At 39.7% G+C, this 22,964-nt stretch overlaps 1 protein-coding gene across 1 annotated transcript in view; it reads left to right on the top strand.

The window, feature by feature from the left end:
* Positions 1 to 1,377: 1,377 nt before the first annotated feature.
* The window catches only part of phactr1 (phosphatase and actin regulator 1), a 50,225-nt gene continuing 28,638 nt past the window's right edge, over positions 1,378 to 22,964 (top strand). The window contains exon 1 of the mRNA XM_022205154.2: positions 1,378 to 1,715. Coding sequence (XP_022060846.2) covers positions 1,604 to 1,715 — 112 coding nt within the window. The 5' untranslated portion in view covers positions 1,378 to 1,603. The remainder of the gene's footprint in view (positions 1,716 to 22,964) is intronic.

Here is a 22,964-nt window from a genome sequence, read left to right as displayed (position 1 = left end):
TTTACATTTCATTTGTTGGACAGTGCAGAGCCTGTTTGTTCCTGAAACAATTGTGAAACCACTTATAGTCATCTCCACTAGAGGCCAGCACTAAATCAGTTGAGCAGAAAGCACAACCTAAACTGATATTTATAGCGGTCCAGTCACATTTTATGACACAAAGTAGATACAGTAGATAACTTCTCACACACCTACTAAAGTTTCTGTCACACTGGTTGGTCTTGCAGATGTTGTCAAACTTAAAGACAAGGTTTTTTGCTAGTGGTATAAGAAAGCTTATCTGAGAGGTCCCTGGTTCATATGTTCCAATCTGACTGAAAGAGGTGCCCACATGGAAAATAGTAAGTCTTTATATATTGTATACTATGTATCTTCCATGAGAGATAAGTGAGCATTTCATAAATTCTTATAGGAGGTTGTCCTCATTATAAGGATACCTGTTAGAGCAAAGTAATGTTTAATATTAAGTCCTGACCTTATTTTTGTTTTTTCTAAAATATTAATAAAAGTGATTGTAATATAAGTGATGTATATGACTTTAATAAGATCTTAATAATCCTACAGCTAAGACTGAGATGCATTAAGCAACTCGTAATTTTTTCTAAAGATGCATTAAGAATATAGGCCACTGAAACTGTAAAATATAGCAGCAATCTTTGATTATTTTCATTATTTTATATCACCACATATTATGTCTTTTCAAGGTCAATTAATTGGGCAATTGCGTGTCTGAATAACTTATGAATCTGTGTGTACAATGTCAAAAAAGAGTTTCCAAGAACTTGAAGCTGCATTTTCAAATGCCTTGTTTTGTCAAAGCTTAAAAGTTCACAATCATCAGTTGCAATTTACTTGAATTTTTATTTGTTGCACTTATGTAGCATATCATTTTACTCATTTTTTCACTTTTTTTTTTAAACACACAAAACGTGTTCTGTCTCAATGGTATGTGTATTTTGTACTGTCATGATTACTGTTTTGGATTGGGGAGAGGAGATATGCATTTTCCATCCACTATTTGTAGCATTGGGAGGACAACTACACACATGTATGTATGTATGTATGTATGTATGTGGAGAGAGAGAGAGGTGGTGGTGGTGGTGGGGGTCTTCTATGAAATTGCCTGACATGCTGTAAATCCTACCATTTCACAGGTTGGGACTTGACCATGTTTGGCATTTTTGCTTGATTAATGACATTTTAATCACTTACCAAAATTGGTTGTAATTAATTTGACTTTGAGTCAGGTTCACTGATCATTTCAGCTCTGCATAAGCCGCAAAAGACAGTGAAAATGATGTGTTTGAGGTCACTGTAGTCTATTGCTTTTCATTGGTCAGTGTTTTGTCAACGTGGAGATGAACTTGAGCAGGTGGAGCTGTCTTACAGGAAAAGAAAGGAGCAGTGCTCATCAAGCCTCCCATCTCCATCTCTCCTCTCCCTCCTCTCTCTCCCCTCCTCCTCTCCATCACCATTACAATAGACCGCCCTCCTCCTACACCGTCTGCCCGGGCGGGTGCACGAGTGGCTGCTGCTGCTGCTGCGGCGCCGATTCTCTCGCAGTCCCGCCGGTCGAAAGTGGACACTGCCCGGCTGGCCGAACATGGCGGCGGCCCCGGAGGCGGAGGTAGACCGCAGACCGATCCGGAGGGTCCGGTCCAAGAGTGACACGCCTTACATCAACGAGGCAAGGATATCTCTGCACCTGGAGACAGGTAGGCAGCTCGCCAGCGACACGGATGCTCTCCGTTGCATGTCTGGACAGCATCCACTGGGGAATATTGTAGTGAGTCGACTCTCGCTGTGAGATAAATTGCTTCATCGCTTAGTGACAGTTCCCACGCATCAGCATGACTTTGGGCTTTCATTGTGCAGCTCTGTCGGTACCCATGGTGCTCAGCTGCACCTTGGTGGACAGTAAGCTCGCAGTGAGTCATGCGGATGAGCGGGAAGATTTCTCCACGCAGACTGTTTTTTATCCCAATTATGCATGTGATATGCGACGTACAGAGGAGAAGCCAATTATCCCTATGGACGACTGGCTGCTATTGCTCCGACCAGACTCCGCCTTGATTGTCGGCTGCATTGAAATGTTGTGTGAACTTGGCAGCCTCGGGCTACTCATTTAAAATGCAGTTGTTGTTAATGCGTATGGAGAAGGGTGAGGAATAGATGCCCTACATGCCAGATCCTCACCAAACGCGATGGGTTAAGCCCAGTTTGTCTGCGTGAGAACTGGGTAGATAACTTATTGTTTCCTTTTGTTGCCATGGTCACGATGATATGTTGTCGCGAAGGCTGGGTTATCGGCATCTGGTTAGTGGTTTATAGCTACGTCTATGCTCGTTTTGCAGGTCTTGATTGATTTCTTTTGATGTGAGAAGAGGCACTTTCTCCCGTTAGGATACCGGAGGGAGGCTGCTGTAATATCACATCCGTGGAGCTGTCCACTGCCCCTCGGTGCTGAAAACGCCACCGAGAAGAATATGTGAACCGAGCCCAAAGAGTTCCGACAGAATCAGCATTTCTCCGTTGATGCCCACATTACACGTATAAGACGACTCTTTTTTTTTTTTTAACAATGGGCTACTGCTTTCGATTGCGATCGACCCTCCCCCAGAATTGGCCGATGTGACAAATCCCAGTCACATGGTGTGTATAGCCTGGTAGTCTAGGTTAGACAATATTTCCATTTCAGACAGATGCCAACTCTAGAAAAAAAACCCTGCTTTGCTGTTACTCTGATTTTTCCACCACTGTTCTGTCAAACATGCAGCTCCACACAATTTGAATGCGTATATGTAAACACGTATAAAATACGTCTGTTTTGGTTGTGAAGCTCTTTTTCTGCCTCAAGCAGATGTGAGCAATGTATGTGAAAACCAGCCTTACATAAATCTTAATGAGATCAGGAATTACTCACATACTCGCCCTGTAATATGCTCCCTTTTAGCCTACTTAGACCTTTATGACTCATAGTGTTCAGACCCACCTACTCATAATCTCTCTCAGCTGCCCTCTCTCTGGCCCTCAACAATCTTCCTCTCCATTTTGTTTCCTATTTAATGCAGTACCTCCTCTCAGCCAGATTGGCTGAGTACCCCCAATATGAATAACACTGTTTCTTCTTGGAGCTTTGTGTCACTCTCTCCATCAGGCATGGCTTAAATCTGAAGGAGGGGGAAGGCTGCTGTGTTGTGCTAACAGTGCTGCTCCTGGCTATTAGCTGAAAACAGAGCAGGGCAGGCTGCAGCTGCATGGGGCTGGCGTGGCATCACCGAAAATCCAGTGGGCACTGCCAGCTACGTCAAGACAAGAATATCTTTCGTTATGCCTTAACCCAGGACCATGAAGCATTTCTGTTTTCTTCTCCTTCATTTTCTCTCTTCCCTCAATTTTTTTTCATTATTTTGGACTGATCTTATCTTTCTTGTCACTACTGAAGCCATCTGCCCACCCACTCCCTTGATTTCCATTTACTTCATGTTTGTGTGTTAAGCTGCTGTTGTTTTTGCATAAATCCAGCCTACTCTTTTCTTTGATGTGTGTCACCATTCGCATGTGACACATATTCCTTCCATGTTTAGTGTGCATGTGTGCGTTTGTGTTACTATGCATGCTTGAATGGTGTACATATGTGTGTGGGAGCATGTGTATATGTGAGTATTGGGCTTAGTAAACAAGAGTTTATCACTGTGGCTTTGCCAGACGTCTTGTTGCTGCCCTGTTTAGCCCAACCCTCTTCAGATAGGTTCATCACAGAACCAGGTTGAGATGACCATCAGTGTTGACTTGTGACTGTGGTACTTTACTGCCATTTGCTAGCATCCTGGTACCGTACTAGTTTTTGTATTTATTTCTTTTTAAGCTACTTTAAAGTTTAAAATCAACAAACACGTGACATGTAGGTAGACTTCACTAAAGATTTATTTCACATTTGGTTGCACAAATACAAATATAGCTTGGGTTAGTATCACAAAACATCAGAGGGAGATGGTTGTGGTAAACGGATGACTACCACTTTGCACAACCTGAACAATGGAGAACATCCTTCATTTTTATCTTTCTTAAAGACAGTCAATGGTGCTGTGTTTGTACATATCTCTGTCTTAGGCTTAATTCATAGTTTCTGCACCTAAGCTCAACCAAACTTCCTCACACAACACAGTCATATGAATAATTACTGAAGAGAGCATTAACAAACAATATCATGTTAGATCAGAAAACTCTTGCATCAGTTGGGAGACAAATGATTTGCTTAGTTATATAATCAGGTAGATTCAGGTAGATTCAGAGCTGTATCTGTCGCTTTGTGGACACTTGGAGGCATATAACTCCAAACCAATTTAGCGTACAAACAGCTCCGATGCATTATAGCCTTTGGTCATTGTAATGGCTAATGTGTTGGCAAACATTTGCCTACTTACACTTCCTGCGAAACATGCATCATCAGCATTTATTGGAGCAGTGTTTGTGTTCCTCTGATGAATTTAAATTACTCAGTTTGCATGTAGCTCTTGCTTCTCTCTTAAAAATATCTTCTGTTTCGCTGCTAGTTGTTTTTTACATTTTTCTGCAATGAGGCACATGGGAGCAGCAATACTGACAGTAAATGTGCTCTAAAACCAAAACAGTGAGCTAAAAGAGGCTTGAAGTCCCTCTCCAGTTGTTTGTTGAACAATACAGTGTATCAAAGTTACATTTTTAGAACTGTTTTCCATAAAAAATATTCCTTTCATACACAGAATAAAAGGTTGCTTCTTCTAGAACATCCAGAACTATACATTTCCCTCCTCTATTTTCACCTACTCCTCCACAGCTGAACCACATCAGCTCAGCTGTGACTCTGTTCAGACATGGTAAAACTACTCTGCAGAACACAAATGCTAACTATAATACTGGATTACTTCAGCCAGACATGTTTGAACTGAAAACCAATTCAGAAGAAGAAGAATACAGTAAATTACTGCAATACTGAAAATTGACAGGATCTTCCTATTTCACCCTGACAGTCTGAATCTGTGTTTTTTAGACTGTCATCAGACACTGGACCTTGAAGGTGGAAATGCTCAGTCATGGTGTTGACTGCTTATCTCACTCATAATGTGTTTCCTAGCATATAAAAACCCCATATGGACATGTTCACAAAGTAATAGCAGAATTTTTACAACAGGAGATCTGAAAACTCTGATGAGCTTCAACTGATGATAGTCTGTGTGTTTGTCAGTACAAACAACTTCTTGTACATTGATTGTGGTAATATCAAAAGCACAAATTAGCTTTTAAAGCTGTTTTACAGTCAGGTGTTGTGGGTGTGGATGAAGGTTTGTCAGCACAATATGAATTATGTTAGTCATTCATGATCACAGATGTGCCAGTAGATAGAGCACTGAGAAAACCTTAAAAACTTAATTCTTTTTTTTGTTTGTTTGTTTATGTGGCCATTAATTAGACCAGATGAGTTTCAAAACCTGTGTTGTTGAGTTTCAGGGTTCCATCGTCTTGAGTCAGTCCAGATCCCAGGCAGCACAGTGCTGCTCCAGCGATGTAAATCCAGGTCAGCTCAGTTAGAGCTTAGCCCTTCCCACAAAGACCAAGATGCAGGCATTACCACGCTCTCATTCAAACAGAGAGACTCTAATACAGACCTGAATGAAAGACCAAGACAGAGAGGGCTTAAATGAGAGGAGGTGGAGGAGCAAGAAGGCTTTCAGAAGAAGGATAGGATGGCATAATGGAGCCATTTAAATTGTAGCACCATAAAGACTGGCGCAGTTCAAGAGAACCATAGTTGGCTGTCGTCCACAGAATATGGTGAGAACGGTGCTCACTCAAACCACCACCTCCCACTATCTGAGTAATACTCTTTTGTTTCTCTTTATTTGCTACGACTCATGCTCATACATCAGCACTGCTATCTGCATACATTAGGCAGACCTTGAGCAGCAGAGTGCCAAACCTACCTGGGCAGAATACAAAAGCACAGAGAAGAAATGTGAGAGCTTTAGATGCAGAAGAGCGCTTCCACTGCCTCCCACCGAACACACAAACCCTTCCCTCTTCCTCCGCTGGCATCCATCCATTCAGCTCAGACAAGCTGCTCATTGTGCTGAAAGAGAAACCCTGAACCAAGGAAGGCAAATGACTCAGACCTAAGTTATTACACAAGACAGTGTGAGGGTCTCTCAGCTGGTGTGATGTCAGAGGGCGGGAGCATATAGAAGTGTGGCGTACAAGAAAACACCCTTGGGTGCTTGTTTGCTGATTGTCACAACATGATGCTCAATGTTAGAAATGGGCCATGTATTTATAGTTTCATAAAAGAATAACACATCTATTAAGCTGATTTCCTACTTTGCTACTTTCCTTTTAATATTTTTGCCAGAAACAGTTTCAGTGCGACGAAGTCAAGATTCTGTATTTCTGTACTATTTGATTAGTAGATTTGCTTCAAAATAACTTGATAAAAATAGAAAAAACACCAGCTTCTAAAATGTTGGCATGTGCTCTTTTCCTTTGTTCTATGTCACTGCAACAGAATGGTTTGTCCTGTTTTTTGGACAAAACACACAAACCGAAGGGTGTCACCTAAAAACATGTTGTCTTTTCAATCAGTGACAAATACAGTGAAAAATTTGTTGCCAGAGTCACAACTTTGGGCTGATTGGCTGGTTGATGTCAGCAGTTATAGCTTTCAGTTTTATTATTTTTGACAGTATTTTAGACGTTTTTTTATTAATTGAAAGACATGAGTGAAATTTTAGGTGGATAAGAGATTCTTACCGAGATTCGTATTGTTGTTGCTTTGTTAAATTTGGTTTATCGTCCCGTCATACTCAGTTGTGTTGTTTAGTTTGGTTAGTTTAACTCCATCTTTTTCGAGTTGTTTGCAAATCCCAAACTGCATTGTAATAGTATTTTATTTATTTTCTACACTGTTGTGAAGGAAATTTTGGCAAATGGTTATGCAGTTAGATTTGGAAGAGGGGGCTTTGCTCTTTGAGACAACAATCTGAGTGGCAACAATGATGATTCTGGGAGAATCACATCGAAAAGTCAGCATGTAAGAAATGCTGTCCTCAACGTCAGGTTGCTGTTGGTTGCTAATAATCTGTCTGAACTAACATTATGCTCCACACCATATGTCATGAAAACACAGTGCTGCATTTAGCAGTTTTATTCTGTTTGGAAACATTTCAGCCAATTAACACTCACACAGTGAAAATACAAATTTTCCCCAATATTTGATGCTTCCTTTGGTTGTTTCTGAGAACTTCCACTAGCAGTCTTATCAGCATTTTAATTTATGTAGATTTTGTGTGCCAGGACAATACAACCCTGAACAACACACTCAAAAACCAAGTGTATTTAATATGTATTGTGATTTTATTTGAGTATAATATGTTGCTGCTGCTTTCTAACCAGGCATCCTTTATGAACTCAGTGGCTTTATGAAAGATTAACTATTTAGAAATCCTTAATGAATAATTAATAAACTGTTAGTAAGAGCAAACCTCAGGTTACTTTTGCCCTCGTCTTTTCACTGTTAGAGTAGGAAACCCTTGTTGTGATTGTTGATGCCCACAGTGCTTCCTCACAGCCCTTAGTCAGCATGCCTGAACTTGTTGCATCCATCGCTCTTATACCTGATACCTGCAGCCTACTCTACAACTACTGTACAGAGGGCATGTTTCGAGTTAAGATTAAGCAGCATTAAAATGTACTGTGCACAGAGTTGTGTGTTCTTCGGGTAAGCTGTGGTGAAAATGCTGATGTTTTTGTTTCAGCTAGCTGTTTTCTGCTATTTCTCTGCAATGTAGCTGCACTTGATACATCAAGGAAGTTCAAGTCCCACAATATAATTCCCATGTTGGGTTCCTGGAAAGGACTTTGGGAGTGTGAACTTTCTCTACATCATGTTTGTGGGTTACTGAAGCCAGAAAACTAAATTTGGCCAGGGATTAACCTGTCACCACAGCTTAGTGTTTACAGGGCGAGATACTGTAGATGTCAGCCATCAGCACCTATTTTTTAACTTGAATATATTTTTAATGAGGCTGTTATTTGGAACTTGTCAGAAGATAAACTCTTAATTAGTCTAAGTCCGTCTTTTTATAGTTAGAGAGCATCTTTTCCAGTCACTTTAGTACAGTCTGACATGATACAGACCAGCATGTCACCCAGTTGCTCATCACATATATGTGTATGTTAGCAAATATGCAAAAATAAACTGTGGTGCATGTTTTTTGTTTTTTTTGGGTTTTTTTTCACAGATTATATTTTTCTTGGTTCAGCTTTCATACATTTTCACTGCATTTCTACTTTTTGGGATGGATGCTATTGATAACATTTTTTTTTTTACCAAGGGAAGATAATTCCAGACCATCAACTTTGATAATTTAAAGTTTTTTTTGACTGATTTGCAATGTATTTATGTGCACAGCTAGACATCATCTTGCAATGGCATTACACCAGCTGTGAAGTTTGTCAATGTACACTACCGTTCAAAAGTTTAAGGTCACACCATGTTCTAATGCTACATTTTGTTAGCTAATGGTGTTGAAAGGCTATTTGATGATTAGAAAACCCTTGTGCAGTCATGTTAGCACATGAATAAAAGTGTGAGTTTTCATGGAAAACATGAAATGGCCTGGGTGAGCCTAAACTTTTGAATGCTAGTGTATACTCATGTAATAATGTACTAAGTAGTCAAGAACCAGGGGTCAGATCACACCCATCTTCAAACTGGAGCTTCATTTTGATCTCAGCTCTATACTTGTAAAGTTTCATGATTTCATGTTGCACAGTTGTGACTACTGTATTGACAAAATCCGTCCACAAACAGACCGACAGATAAGCTTCAGCCAAAATACCTAATTCAACCTTTATAGTAGTTATGACTACAGTAGGACTCTCCAAGACTGCATTTTGCCATAATGATACTCACTATCATAGCTGCTAACAAATACAAGCTCATATCATAACCTTGTTTATACTTAAACTTTTATAGCGATAAATTCAGGTTTGGTTGGGATTCATTTCATTACCTCCGCCAAGGACGTTATGCGATCGGGTCCGTTTATTTATTTGTCTGTCTGTGTGCGTGTCTGTGGACAGGATTTCTCGGAAACTACTTGTCGGATCTTCATGAAATTTTCACCAGAGGTGGATCTTGGCCCAGGGAAGACTCCATTTAAATTTTGTGTTGATCCGGATAAGGATCTGGATTCTGGATCCGGATTTAGATTTTCCCACTTCGTATCATTTCTTCCCTTGGCAGAGGTCAGAAATCTCGGATTACTCTTGTTTAGATTGCTATGGTTTAGGTGTGTTAATGCCATTTCTGGATCTTAATCTCTAATTTGTCGCCTATTGCATCGTACTCCTCTTTGCTCTGCAGCCTGTCTGGGAACTCTCCTTTGATATTTGTCCCCCCCTGTGGTAGTTCAAGTGTTTCCCCTTTTGGTTAATTCCTGGGCTCTTTAAAGACAAATACACCACCAAACCACAAATGGCAACCAGAGATCCAGGTTAATGTTTTTTTTTCACTTAAGTATGCTGTCTGTATTGGTGAAGGCCACCTATCAAAACAGATGAGCATACAGGAGACAGAGAGAGGGAGGAGAGAGGGGTGACTCACATCCCTGTGATATGCCAAGTCTCACATTCACACATTTACAGAGATGTACACACACACACACACACACACACACACACACACACACACACACACACACACACACACACACACACACACACACACACACACACACACACACTATGTTTTTCTATCATTGTGGGGACATACCATTGACTCCCATTCATATCTAACCCCTAACCCTTACCCTAACCCTAACTTTAACCCAGACCAAAACAATGCCTAACCCTAAAGAAACGTTTTTGCACTTTTACTTTTTTCAGTAACAACAACATGGCCAAGAAAACATTGTTTCCCCCCGTGGGGACCTCATTTTTGGTCACCACTGTGACACGAGTCCCCCGAGATAGCGTGGAGTCAGGTTAAAGTCCCCACCAAGATAGCAGAAACACGTACACACACACTCTCTCTCTCTCTCTCTCTCTCTCTCTCTCTCTCTCTCTCTCTCTCTCTCTCTCTCTCTCTCTCTCTCTCTCCTACAGGCTCTGCTGTTCTGTCACTTTCTATTAATTCAGCAGATAGCAGGTCCAGTCAGAGAGAAGAGGAGGGGGGAGGGAAAGGCTTTTAACAGTGAATGGCAGCGAGAGAGAAGAAGATCAAGAAAGTGTTACAGGAAGGAAAAACATTGAACTTCATGTTTCCTTTGAACTCACAGACTTTCTTTGTCCTTTCTCATCACATCACACATTATTTAGTGCTGTTCCCCTGTGTTTGGTGTTGGTGCTCATGCCAACACATTTCTAGACAAATGGAGAAAGAAGAAGAGACCAACAGAGACCAAATCAGACACAGTAGCTCACGTTGTCACTAGAAAGCCTTGGAACTCCAGTTTTGGTGTTTCCACATTTAAACACTGACTGATGGAATAGGGTCAGGCACATTTTAATTCTACCTTGTCAGCTAAATGAACAGATTTTTTAAATTTTTTTTTTTTTTGCTAATTTTACAAAAGCTCATCATAATTAAACAAGTCACCCGTTTCTTTCCCAATGCATTTTATTCCTCACATATCCTGCCTTCACCAGGATGATTTCAGGGTTGTTTAAAATCTTTTTGTGTACACAATCCTTCAGTTACACATGTGACTTTACAAGATAGAAAGAAAATAAAACTAAATGGTAAATAGCCATTTAGCTATTTGTCTGGGTAGACGTGTAGGGAATAAAGCATACTGGAAAAGAGTTGTGCTGTTTACCTTAGCATTGATGAACTTCACCTCCCTGTGTGTTCTCAAAACTTGAGAAAAAATTTTAATGTCAGTTAGCAAAATGTGCTTGCAAGGTTTTAGTTAACTGTCCATCACTATCAAGGCATAATTTTGATATTATCAAGATTTAGTGAAATATTCTGAATTTGATTAAAAAAACATTAACTGAGTATGAAAGTTGGGTCTGTATTGCTGACTTTCAGTGTGTTTTTAAATCTTCATTCTTTCTTTCTTACAGTCGAATTTTCACTTTGCAAGAAACAGAAGTTCTCAGAAAATTGACCTCAGTTACTAATTTTTGTGTTTTTTGAATGCAGTTAAGACTGTTCATTTTGTGAATTATGGTCCTATTTAGAGTGAAATAGATGATAAACCTTTTAGAGCAGGCCTATCTGGTGACTAGCAAGTCAGTACCATATCGGCCTGCATAGAGTCATTGAGCTTTCAGTCAGATTCATCCTTCATTCCTTGTGTTTGGTTTCAAAAAATTAAGATGACAACCACCAAATTTCAAATTTGCTGCCTCAAAAAGATCGTTCATAAACCAGCAACTGACATTACAGTCACTAGATTCACTTTTTACACATAGCCTATGATGAAAGCCATTTGTTCATCAACTGTTTTCAAATGTTTTTTTGGTGTTCTACATATCAGATGACTCTGAATGCCCCTGTCACCTGCCTGCTGATCATTTTATGATCTTTGTATGGTTTTTCCTTTGGAAACCAATGGAATGATGCCACTCTGTTGCACTTGACTGTTGCCCGAAGGGCGGTGCTGTGACGTTGAGGTGCAGTGAACTGGGCAATGCTCTTGCTGTGCAGCTAAATATCTACATAACATTGCATGGGAAGCCTCTAACATCGTCTCTACTTAGAATGTTTCCAAATAAAAAACAATTAAAATCTGTCACTCGTGAACACCCAGAGCTTTGTCCCCCTCAGAGCTGACAAGGCGTTTCCTCAGTGGCATCGCTGCCAGTAAATGTCTTAATCAGAGATGTATTTGGTGACCAGCTGAACTGATGGGAAAGTGACAGTAAAAGAGAGGAGAGTGATGGAGAAAAGATGACAGAGGAGGCCTGTTTAGCCCCCAAACAGCAGGTCTCCACCTTACTGTCTCAGCAGCAGAACAGCACATTCATTTTGCATATTAAATCTCTTTCAGGATCATAGTCTCAGTCTGGGGCCCAAATTAGTAGCACCACCATCAAGGGCCAGAGAATGATTAATATTTTTTGTCTGATGGAGACAGAAGCCCAGATGGGATAAGAAGATGATATGTGGGGTAATGGATAGTCATCAGAAATAGACAGGAAGGTCAGTGGAGAAAAGGGGAGGCTATTTAGTTCTACAGTATGACATAAATCATACAGACAGACAGGACTACCATGAGTAGCTCAATTGAAGGGTCAGTACACCAAATACAGAACAAGTATCCCCACCACCACCACCCTTCCCACCTGTTTGGAAATTGTCAAATTTTGTTGCTTTTCAACATTGAATCTTGGTCATTTGATCAAATGTAAAGTAAATGACAGCAGAAATATTCATCACCTTCAGAGTGACTTACATAATTCAACACAGGTGCAGCCAGTTAGTGCTAGAAGTTTCAGTTCAATTCAGTTTTATTTTTATAGCGCCAATTACAGGTCAGATTGTCTCAAGACGCTTTGCAGAACCCATATGCCTGAACCCCCAGGGCAAGCCCTAAGGCAGACTAGAAGTCACACAATTAGTAGAGATCGTTTGAGTGCAGAGCAGGTAACTCAAGTACAATGACAGTACAATGTATCTAGAAGGTTCTATCATTGTTGAATCTGTACTCCTGGCTAAAACTACACCATGAAGACAAAAGGACACTCTGTGGGAAAATTTATTGAAAAGCATAAATTATATGATGGATACAACAAAATTTCCAAGTCACTGAATATCTTTTGGAATACAGTAAAATCCATCATTAAGAAATGGAAGAAATTTAACATATACATAAATCTGAATTAAGCAGGCAGTCCTTCATAAGTGGGTGACGGATGATGAGGCAAGTAATGTCGGCCACCAAGATAACTATGACTGCTCTGAAGAAGTGACAAGCTTCAGAAGCTGAGATGGGAGTGATTGTGCACACAACAAATGTTGCCTGTTCTTCACCGCTCAAAGCTTTACGGGAGAATGGCAAAGAGAAAACCACTGTTAAAAATACTCATATTAAATCTCAACTAGAGTTCACCAGAAGGCATGTGGGAGACTCTGAAGTTAACTGGAAGAAGGTTTTTGTTTGTTTGTTTTACAACACAACAGTTATCAGAAACACAGAACCAGAGCTACATAGAAATTGTTTAAAGACATGAATGGTCTGGAGTGTCAAAGTCAGAGACCAGAAGTTAATACTTTTTATAGACACTCTAAAAACAAACAATACCAAAAGTATTAATCACTTAGATCAGGGGTCGGCAACCTTTAACACTCAAAGAGCCATTTCGACCAGTTTCCCACAGAAAAGAAAACACCGGGAGCCGCAAAATCCTTTTGGCATTTAAAATGAAGACAACACTGCATATATCGCTTTTTTTTTTTTTTTTTTACCTCTATGCCCTTGTTAATCAGTCGTGATTAATTAATTACAAAGCCTCTAATTAGATTCATTTTTTAAAATTGTGTCCTACCACTAATATTTATCTTACCTGGTTAATGTCATTTTTGCTCCTGGACCTCATATGTTACGTAATGTTAGCTGGAAATCAATATTTTGCGAGTGTCTATTTAACTTGTAAAATCTATTTGTCTTAAGCTAATAACTTTTCTCCGGTAAGTCGCTGCCCTATTTTCCAAGACGACACTCCTCTGACTCTCTGACCTGCTGCCGTGTTCTTGCGAGTAACGTGTATCACCCTATCACGAGTACTTTTGAATCAAAGACCAGACGTGTCTTTCTTGGAGTGGAGCTTTAATATACAGGCTTGCCATTCTTGAGTACAAAAACGATGTGAAACTACAGGCGTTGCTTCTCCATCTCCTCTGCATCAACCTTGCGCTCTCATTCATAGTCATGTCCCAGCCAGAGGAAAACCCCAGCAGCACATCCGGTGGAGTGACGCGTCAAAATAAGAGCGGTAATTTCACAATAAAACGCTCTATATTAAAATGCATTGAAACGCGCCTGAAAGGCAGAGCAATTTATTTTCCAAAGTTACAGGGAGCCACAACAGAGGGCTGAAAGAGCCACATGCGGCTCCGGAGCCGCGGGTTGCCGACCCCTGACTTAGATGTATAGATTCGATCCACTATGCACTAACCAGTACCATAAGGGTGGTACTAAATTGTCCCAAATTCACTCTGCAATCACGGCAACAAGCTCAAATGAATCATAAAGAACTGTCTTCAGAGACAAGAAAAGCAAGGAAGTGAGGCCCCCCGTAATGTCCTCAACACTATGGAGTCATTCTAGGCTTCCATGAAGAGACATGAGAAAAACTCTGGCAAGTTCTCCCAAAAGTGTCCACACTTTACTTTTAGTACCTAAGACCTTAACAGAACATTATGAAAAACAATTTTTACCACTAACATACAAGCAGTTTGAGTTGTGCTTTTTACACTTCAGTCATCAGTCCAATATAGTAGATCTGAGTGGAATTGAATTTGTCATGCTAATTTGTCGACAGGACACTTTTGAAGAACTCAGAATCAGTTGATCTGTTCTCAAGACTATGCCCTGCTTTTTCAAGTCTAACCTCACTCGTAATTGTCATCCAAGTAATAATAATAATAATAACAATGTAATAATACATTTTCTTTGTCTTTCAAAACACTCAGCGACACCGTGCAAAGTAAACAAAGTTAAAACACATTCACATTAAAAATATAAAACTTAAAGGTGTAAAATGTTTAACAGAATGAAATTTTGCAGTTTTAAAAAACAGAAGAAAGGCCAAGAATGGAAGTCAAGGTGAGTATGCTTGTTTGAACAGGTGGGTTTTGAGATGGGATTTGAAAATGTCCAGTGTGTCGATGTTTCTGATGTCAGGTGGGAGGGAGTTCCAGAGGCGGGAGGCAGAGCAGCTGAAGGCTCTGGAGCCCATGGTGGTCATATGGGCAGGAGAAGAAGGAAGATGATCTGAGAGTCCAGCTGGATGTGTTTATGTGGAGGAGTTTAGTGAGGTATGGAGGGGCGAGGTGGTGGAGGGCCTTGAAGGTTAGCAGCATGGTTTTATGGATGATATGTGTGATTGGGAGCCAGTGAAGTTATTGGAGAACAGGGCTGATGTGATGGAGAGAAGGTGTCCTGGTGGTAATCTGGACTGCAGCATTCTGAACTAGTTGGAGTTTGTGGAGGGAGTTATAGGGGGAGACCAGACAGAAGGGAGTTGCAGTAAACCAGGCGGAAGGTGACCAGAGAGTGAACCAGTGTTCAGGTAGAAAGAAATCCCAATGAAAACTGTCTACGCTCTGTAACTCAGCTTTGTTTCTTGAAAGTCAAAAGCCGTGTCACAAGTTTGATTCAAAGGTTCCTCTGCATTTTTGCTCTTAGATCTTGTTTTGAAAACAGAAGAATTCCAAGGAACATCAAATACTGAAGACATAGAGAGGGATCTCTATTTCAGTACAGGGACACATGTAGCATGTGCTGCATCTACATAGGACAATAAAGTTGTAGTTACAGCATTACAATACAAAGACTCACAGATGAAAGAAGCTTTTCTCTAATCGAGTAAAACATCAGATATTTGCTTGCTGTCCAACCTGTTAATCTGCAGAAGTCCCGAGTGCCACGAATTTGGCTTCACATAGAACCAAAACTGTAGAATGCAATCTACCACATTTATTGGTTACCCTGCTGCGTCTGACATTAAGTTCTATGTTCTGTGTCTCTCTGAGCAACATATCCAAGAGATAAAATCACTCTGTTTCAGCTGAGGTAGATCTGATGTTCTTATTTGAAGACTTCTTTCACTGTTTTGGAAAGTATTTTTGGTCACACTTCTGCTGTAGTAACTGAGCAGGGACAGGAGGCTTCTCTGTGCACAACTCCTGAGCATCATCTACTGATGAGGCACTTCGGGATTATCAGTGAATTTTAGTGTCTGTCAATAGTCTTTTGTGTGGTGTTTAGGGTACATCTTTAAATTGTAGCTTACACTCTCACTCTCTAAGCTGCATGAGTCTCTGCATGCTCATCGGTCACACCATACCACCCACCACCATCGTCAGACTGTGAAAAACACTGAGACATTATAAAACAGCCATACTGCACAATGGTTCTATTGCAGAAAAAAGCAGCCAAAGCCTATCTGGGAATCAAGCCTCTGCTGTCGGAGCGTTAACATTTCAAATTCAAACATTAAAAATGCGCAAAATCTCCAAGAAACCTGTCCTGTACTGTGACAGGTGTGTGGTTGACAAAGCAGCCTCCCTGCAGTCTTTCAGCGTCAGGTAACAGCAAACTGGAGCAGTGAGTCAGAAATGACAATAAAATTTAACACTATATATAATATAGCTAAAGACGAGCAACCTTTTACTCCTTTTAAGTCATAGATCATGATCATCTTTATGAAGATGGAATATATCATTTGTCTGCACCTTAATTCCTGTTAACAAACATTTATAATGCATGTTGAAAATGACCAAAAAGTGTTATGCCCTTAAATGTTTTTTTTCACAATGGACAATTTTGCTGCACCTATATTATGTGCTGGTGCAGTGACATAAAAAAGTTCACAACACCAGTGCAAATAATGTGAAAAGTTAGTCTAGAGCCTATTGTTGTCTCAGATGTATGATATATCATTTTGAAGACACTGTCTTTTAATTTTGAACAAAATTTCAGATTTTTGTGAACGTTTCTTCTTTTTTTTTCACAGCATTTGCTTTCATTATGGGGATGAAGTCTATTGCTGTGTGTAGCACATTGAGCTGTAATCTGCCAAACTTTTGTGCTCCCGCTGAGCACCTCATCTGTGCAGAGGCTTTCTGAGGCATCAAACACTAGTACATCCACCCTTCAGAATCCCTGTCACAATTCTATTTCTTGTGATTGTTTTTTATGTGGTTTGGAGAATTTGAATTCTGATAAACAACATAGAGTATGTGATAAAAAATAAGATTTAGCACTGGCCTTATGAAGGCAAATAAATATATATAATGTATAGATTGTCATTTAATAAATAAAACTAAACATTTGTTGTAGCTCTAAAATCAATAGCTTTTAAACAATAAATCAAAATAGAAAGAAACAAGAATCACTGAATGCAAAGTGAAAGTACTACATAAAAAAGAATGATAATCTTGCACGGACAATTTCATTTACACTACCATTCAAAAGTTTGGGGTCACTTAGAAATGTCCTTATTTTTGAAAGAAAAGCATTTTTTTTTCAATGAAGGTACAGAGGCCCATTTCCAGCAACCATCACTTCTGTGTTCTAATGCTACATTGTGTTAGATAATGCTTTTGAAAGGTTAATTGGTGATTAGAAAACCCTTGTTCAATTATGTTAGCACATGAATAAAAGTTCAAATTTTCCTGGAAAACATGAAATTGTCTGGGTGACCCCAAACTTTTAAATGAGAGTGTATGAGGGACGGTGCTCTACATATAACTTTCTGAAAAATATGAATATGAATATACATTAGAAAACATTCAAGTGTATCTCAGATAAAACCAAATTCTTGATAATAAATACATTATATGCATTGAGGGATCTGCGCGAGTTGGCACTATATCTAAATACTTTATCTGTTAGTTAAAATTGGCAGCATTTGGCTTAAAGGCATGGTTTAAAAGCAAGCTTGGCCTGTGAACAGTGGGTCAGCTTCAGTCAGGGCAGCAGTAACAGTGCTGATATTGATTATGGCATTTTCATTTGGCAATTAGTGCAGGGTTGTAGAAACCCAGACACATGACTTATGGACCCTGATCAATAGCCAGTTTTGTCATTCCACTTAGTTTTCCGTTAAATCACACAGACTATATTTATATTGTAATTTTAAAATGAAGAGTTACAGAGTTGCATGTACAAGTCATGGGTAAACTAAAATTCAGGGTGTGTCAGTTGCGAGATCTGCACACATTTGATTTGCAGTAACAACAGCAAAAGCACAATCAATGTTTAGCATAATCTTAAAAGATAAAGTAACCACAAAAAGAGAAAACAGAAACTCAATAAGTATCCTCCCAGAGGCAATAAATCGAGCACATACGAAATTCTAGAACCACAACAACACATGGTTTGTGATACTGAAGTTCAGCATCTCCTTGATTTATTTTCACACCTTTTAATGCTTGATAAGTAAGTTAACAGGCTTCACTGTGTGCTCTATCAGGCAAACTCAGCGCCATGGAGATGTGAATTTGTGTGCAGCCAGGTCAAGGTGAGATTGATTCAGTCAATGCACACGTGGATATCCATCACAGTACAAAGGCTCAGAGATGAGAAGCTCTGTATAGGCTATATAGAGTCTGCTATCTGCTGCTGTAGTCATGACTGACAGTTGTATAGGGTGAGCTAAAGAGCGAGAAATTATTCTGGACAGTTCATGAGAAATCCATGTTTAGACTGCTGCCACGTAGAACAGAGACTGTTGTGTATCTGAAAGCACCCTGACATGTCAGACACACTGATGCATGAAGTCCATTACTGTCTGCAGCACATTGAGCTGTAACCTGGCAAACCTTTGTGTTCCTGCTGAGCCCCTCGTCTGTACAGAGTAAAGGAAGGGCTCAAACAAAAGTACATCCACCATCTATAATCCCTGTCACAGTTCTGTTCTTGTAATTCATTTTTATGCGGTTTGGGGAATTTAAATTCTGATAAATAAGGCGGGGTATGCAATAAAATGAAATTTCGTGTTTGGCTTATGAAGGGAGAAAGTCACTGTTGCTGAATGAAAATGTCTTGCCTTTAATTAGACAATCATACACTACTGTTTAAATGTTTGGAGTCACCAAGGCAATTTCATGTTTTCCATGAAAACTCACACTTTTATGTATGTGCTAACATAATTGAACAAGGGTTTTCTAATCATCAATGAGCCTTTCAACACCATTAGCTAACACAATGTAGCATTAGAACACAGGAGTGATGGTTGCTGGAAATGCTCCTCTGCACCTCTATGTAGATATTCCATTCAAAATCATCCGTCTTCAGCTAGAATAGTCATTTACCACATAAACAATGTCTAGACAGGATTTCTAATTCATTTAATGTTATCTTCATTGAAAAAATACCTGCTTTTCTTTCAAAAAATTGGGACATTTTTAAGTGACCCTAAATTTTGTTTTAATTTTTTGCCTTTTTACGCTTTATTCGATATGTGCAGTGAGAGACAGGCAGGAAAGGAGGGGGAGGAAGACATGCAGCAAATGGCTGCAGGCGGGAATCAAACCTGGTCCGCTGCGTCGAGGAAGCCCCTGTATATGAGTTGCCCACTTAACCCGTTAAGCTATGTATATGGGCGACCAAGTGACCCTAAACTTTTGAACGGTAGCATATGCCATATCTCACAGGTGATTTATTCTTTCATTCCAGTTTTTCATAGCTCTGTCAGTCATTTTTTTTATTCATGACTTCACGTAGCTGCTTTCTCTTTCTGTTAAACAAGGTCTTTTGTTTAACAGAAATCCTGAGGGAATTTTGTTAAACAAAAATCCTGAGGGACCCTAGTCAAAAGTACCCAATTCCACCTATGCAATTTTAATGCATGGAGCTACTGAGCTCATGCTCTCCATGAATGTCACACTGTGTGTGAGGTGTTGGATCACTGTCATTTTAAGAGAGACAGATATGGATGTCCTCATGTGTTGTGAATACTGTCTGTAGGGTAATATGATGTTTAAAGTCAGAAATACAATGTTTAATTTCATCATAAAGTGTTTATGACTATCAAATTAAATATTTATGTTCAATTATGCAAAATAAGACTATAAAATAGCATCATGCATATTACTGACATGCGATACATGCTTGAATGTGTGGGAAAAGCACAAACAGGTTTTGTAACAGCATAGACAATTATTATGGAAGGAGAAAGATTTGAGGAGATTTGAGGAGGTTTGCATCCTCAAATCATGTCTGCATTTTTGAGTTTAGATTTATAACATAGTTTTTAATGACATCAGTGTTGGTGTTTTTAAGAAACAGTAGCGAGTAGATCAACACTGGGCAGATATGATGTTGCCGAAACTTTGAGAGACTGCTTCTAAACATGTTTGAGCCATCAATAAATAACTTGAATGAGTTATTTCTCTGGGCTGCTCAGTGGCTTGGTAGTGGTTAGCACCATTGCCTTGGAGCTAGAAGATCACTGGTTCACATCCGCACCTTCCTGGGATCTTTCTGCATACAGTTTTTATGTTCTCCCTGTGCATGCGTGGGTTTTCTCCGTGTTTGCCTAGTAGCAAAAACATGCTGAGATTAATTGGTGATTCTAAATTGCCTGTAGGTGTGAATGTGACTGTGATTATTTATCTCTATATGTACCCCTGTGATAGACTGGTGATAGACCCTATCCAGGGTGTCCCATGCCTTCACTCTAAGTCAGCTGGGAAAGGGCTCCAGCCACCCCCACCCCCACCCCCGTGACCCAAATGAGGATTAAACCGTGTTTAGATAATGAATGGATGGATGGAGTTATGTCTCTTTGTGAAGAAGAAAAAGACTCTCCTCAGTATGTATGATGTATTGTGAGCTGTTCCTACACTTTTTTAACAAGAGTGAAGAGTAGCAATATACTTACCTCAGGGTACCTGTACTTTTATATTGTCACTTTGTGCTACATTGTATTTTCTCTCCACTAACGTGAGTTATTTCTATAGCCTGTAAAAACAAGTTCTTAAGTGGATGTGGAGGAGCTTTGTCAGGTCTGAGAAAATAACCCTGATGGTGATGTCATGAGGTTTATCGTAGGCCAGCTGTACAGCCAGGCAAGGATGTCAGCATTGGATTATTCTGCACAAACCACAAATTACATTCAATGACAATGTTTTATTTTTTTAATGTTTGATGGCAGAATAAAAAAAAAAATCTGCAATAACTGTGCATGACAGCTCTGGTCTGGTCAGGATTAGGAGAGGATTATCTTTATAGAAAATCAACTATTGTTAAAATATGGTTAAGGTTAGGAAACTAAAGCAATTGGTTAAGGTTCGAGAAAAATCCTATTTACACTCATGAAAAGACAAAACCTCATCCCTGTGATCTTGTCCCATTCTAATGTGCTGCACTACATGACCATCCACTCCCATGCCCTGCACACCTTTACTGCTGCATCTCGACACAGAGACACACTGCGTCACTAATAAAGCAGTAGATGTAAACTGTGGAGTGCAGAATCATTTAATATGGATGTAATTGGTAGGAATATGGGGCTGCTCATTTTGATCACGTAGATGCTACATCTTAGCCTGCACTTGATGAAGGAGCCATGGCAGTCTGGCTGTTGGCAGGAGTGCACCTATGGGGTCTCCAAATCATGCCCTGCTGGAGCTCATCTTCATTCCCTTCAGGGTCACAGGATGTCCAACTCACACACTAATCTTGAAATCTGCTCTTGGCTTGGGCTGAACGTGCAATATCTCCTTCTTTTCTTTGACTTTATCAAACTGCTGCATCACACTGCAGCAGAATTCATACTGTCTCCAAACTGAGAGATTTGCACAGGCAGCCTAGCAGCAGACTGAATGCTGTTCTACAAGCAGGCAGTTGAACTGTGAGACAGGGATAGATCTGCTGTGCGCAGATTCACGGTTTCTGCAGTAAAATCATTGGGAACAAACCAGCCATGCTCAGAGTGAACCCAACATTTTTTTCATTTACAGCAAAAATCTGAATGTAATTTTGTGCATAAAATTGATTTTTCAGGAGTAAAATGCAGATTATTACATAGTTTTCTGTTTTGCTGCTTAAATGCTTGATCAGATTGAGATATGGGGAGTTTGGAGGCTGGGTCAACACCTTGGGCTCTCAGTCAAGCTCCTGAAGCTGTTCTTTTTGCCATGTGGCAGGGTTGATAGTCCTGGTGAGGGAGGCGGCTTCCATGAGGACTTGCTCAGTCTGGAACAGTATTTAGGTAGATGTCAAAGTACCAACAGGTTTATTCTAGCAAAACAATGTATGTAATGACATAATCAATGTTTTTATGTACATACACTACCATTCAAAAGTTTGGGCTCACCCAGACAATTTCATGTTTTCCCTGAAAACTCACACTTTTATTCATGTGCTAACATAATTACACAAGGGTTTTTCTAATCATCAATGAGCCTTTCAACACCATTAGGTAACACAATGTAGCATTAGAACACAGGAGTGATGGTTGCTGGAAATATTCCTCTGTACCCCATGTAGATATTCCATTAAAAATCGGCTAGAATGGTCATTTACCACATTAACAATGTCTAGACTGTATTTCAGATTCATTTAATGTTATCTTCATTGAAAAAAAATGCTTTTCTTTCCAAAATATGGACATTTCTAAGTGATCCCAAACTTTTGAACGGTAGTTTACATGCTAATTGCAAATAAATAGTGTGAAAAACAAACTACAACTCAGTCTCAATCATGTTTTAATCTCAAATTCAAATGCTTAACATGCCGAAGCATCTATTTTACTCCGCTATTAACTTAAATCTAGAAAACATTGTGTATGATAATAAAACACGCTGCATAATGAACACTTTTACTGTTGATACTTTCAGAAATGTCGTTCACAATATTCATTCTTCTAATTGTCTTGAGCAGAAAAGTCAAATATTTCCATTAAGTGGAAGTGCAGACTAATCTGTGCTCCTCTTAGCTGCCTCTGTATAGAATGTGAATCATGCCAAGGGTCCATCATGCTTTGCTGTCGCTTTGTCAATACAGGCACAGGCGCACTCACCTTCCCCACCAGTCACATCCATGAGACGTACTGTTGGCCTGAGCTTGTGTGCAACAGAGTGAAACTATAGATTTATTGATCAGTCCATGTCACCACTACTCTAATATCCCATCTCCTTCTCACTGGAGGAGGAACAACGATCAAAGAGTGGTTTTAGATCACGCAACTCATCAAAATAGAGAAACCTGTGTGACACATAAGATAAGGAGCAATGATTGTGCCTCTTA

This window comes from Acanthochromis polyacanthus, chromosome 4, assembly GCF_021347895.1.
Source record: "Acanthochromis polyacanthus isolate Apoly-LR-REF ecotype Palm Island chromosome 4, KAUST_Apoly_ChrSc, whole genome shotgun sequence".
NCBI lineage: Eukaryota > Metazoa > Chordata > Actinopteri > Pomacentridae > Acanthochromis > Acanthochromis polyacanthus.
Note: the sequence above shows the minus strand (reverse complement) of the source record. Positions and strands in the feature narration are given on the sequence as shown.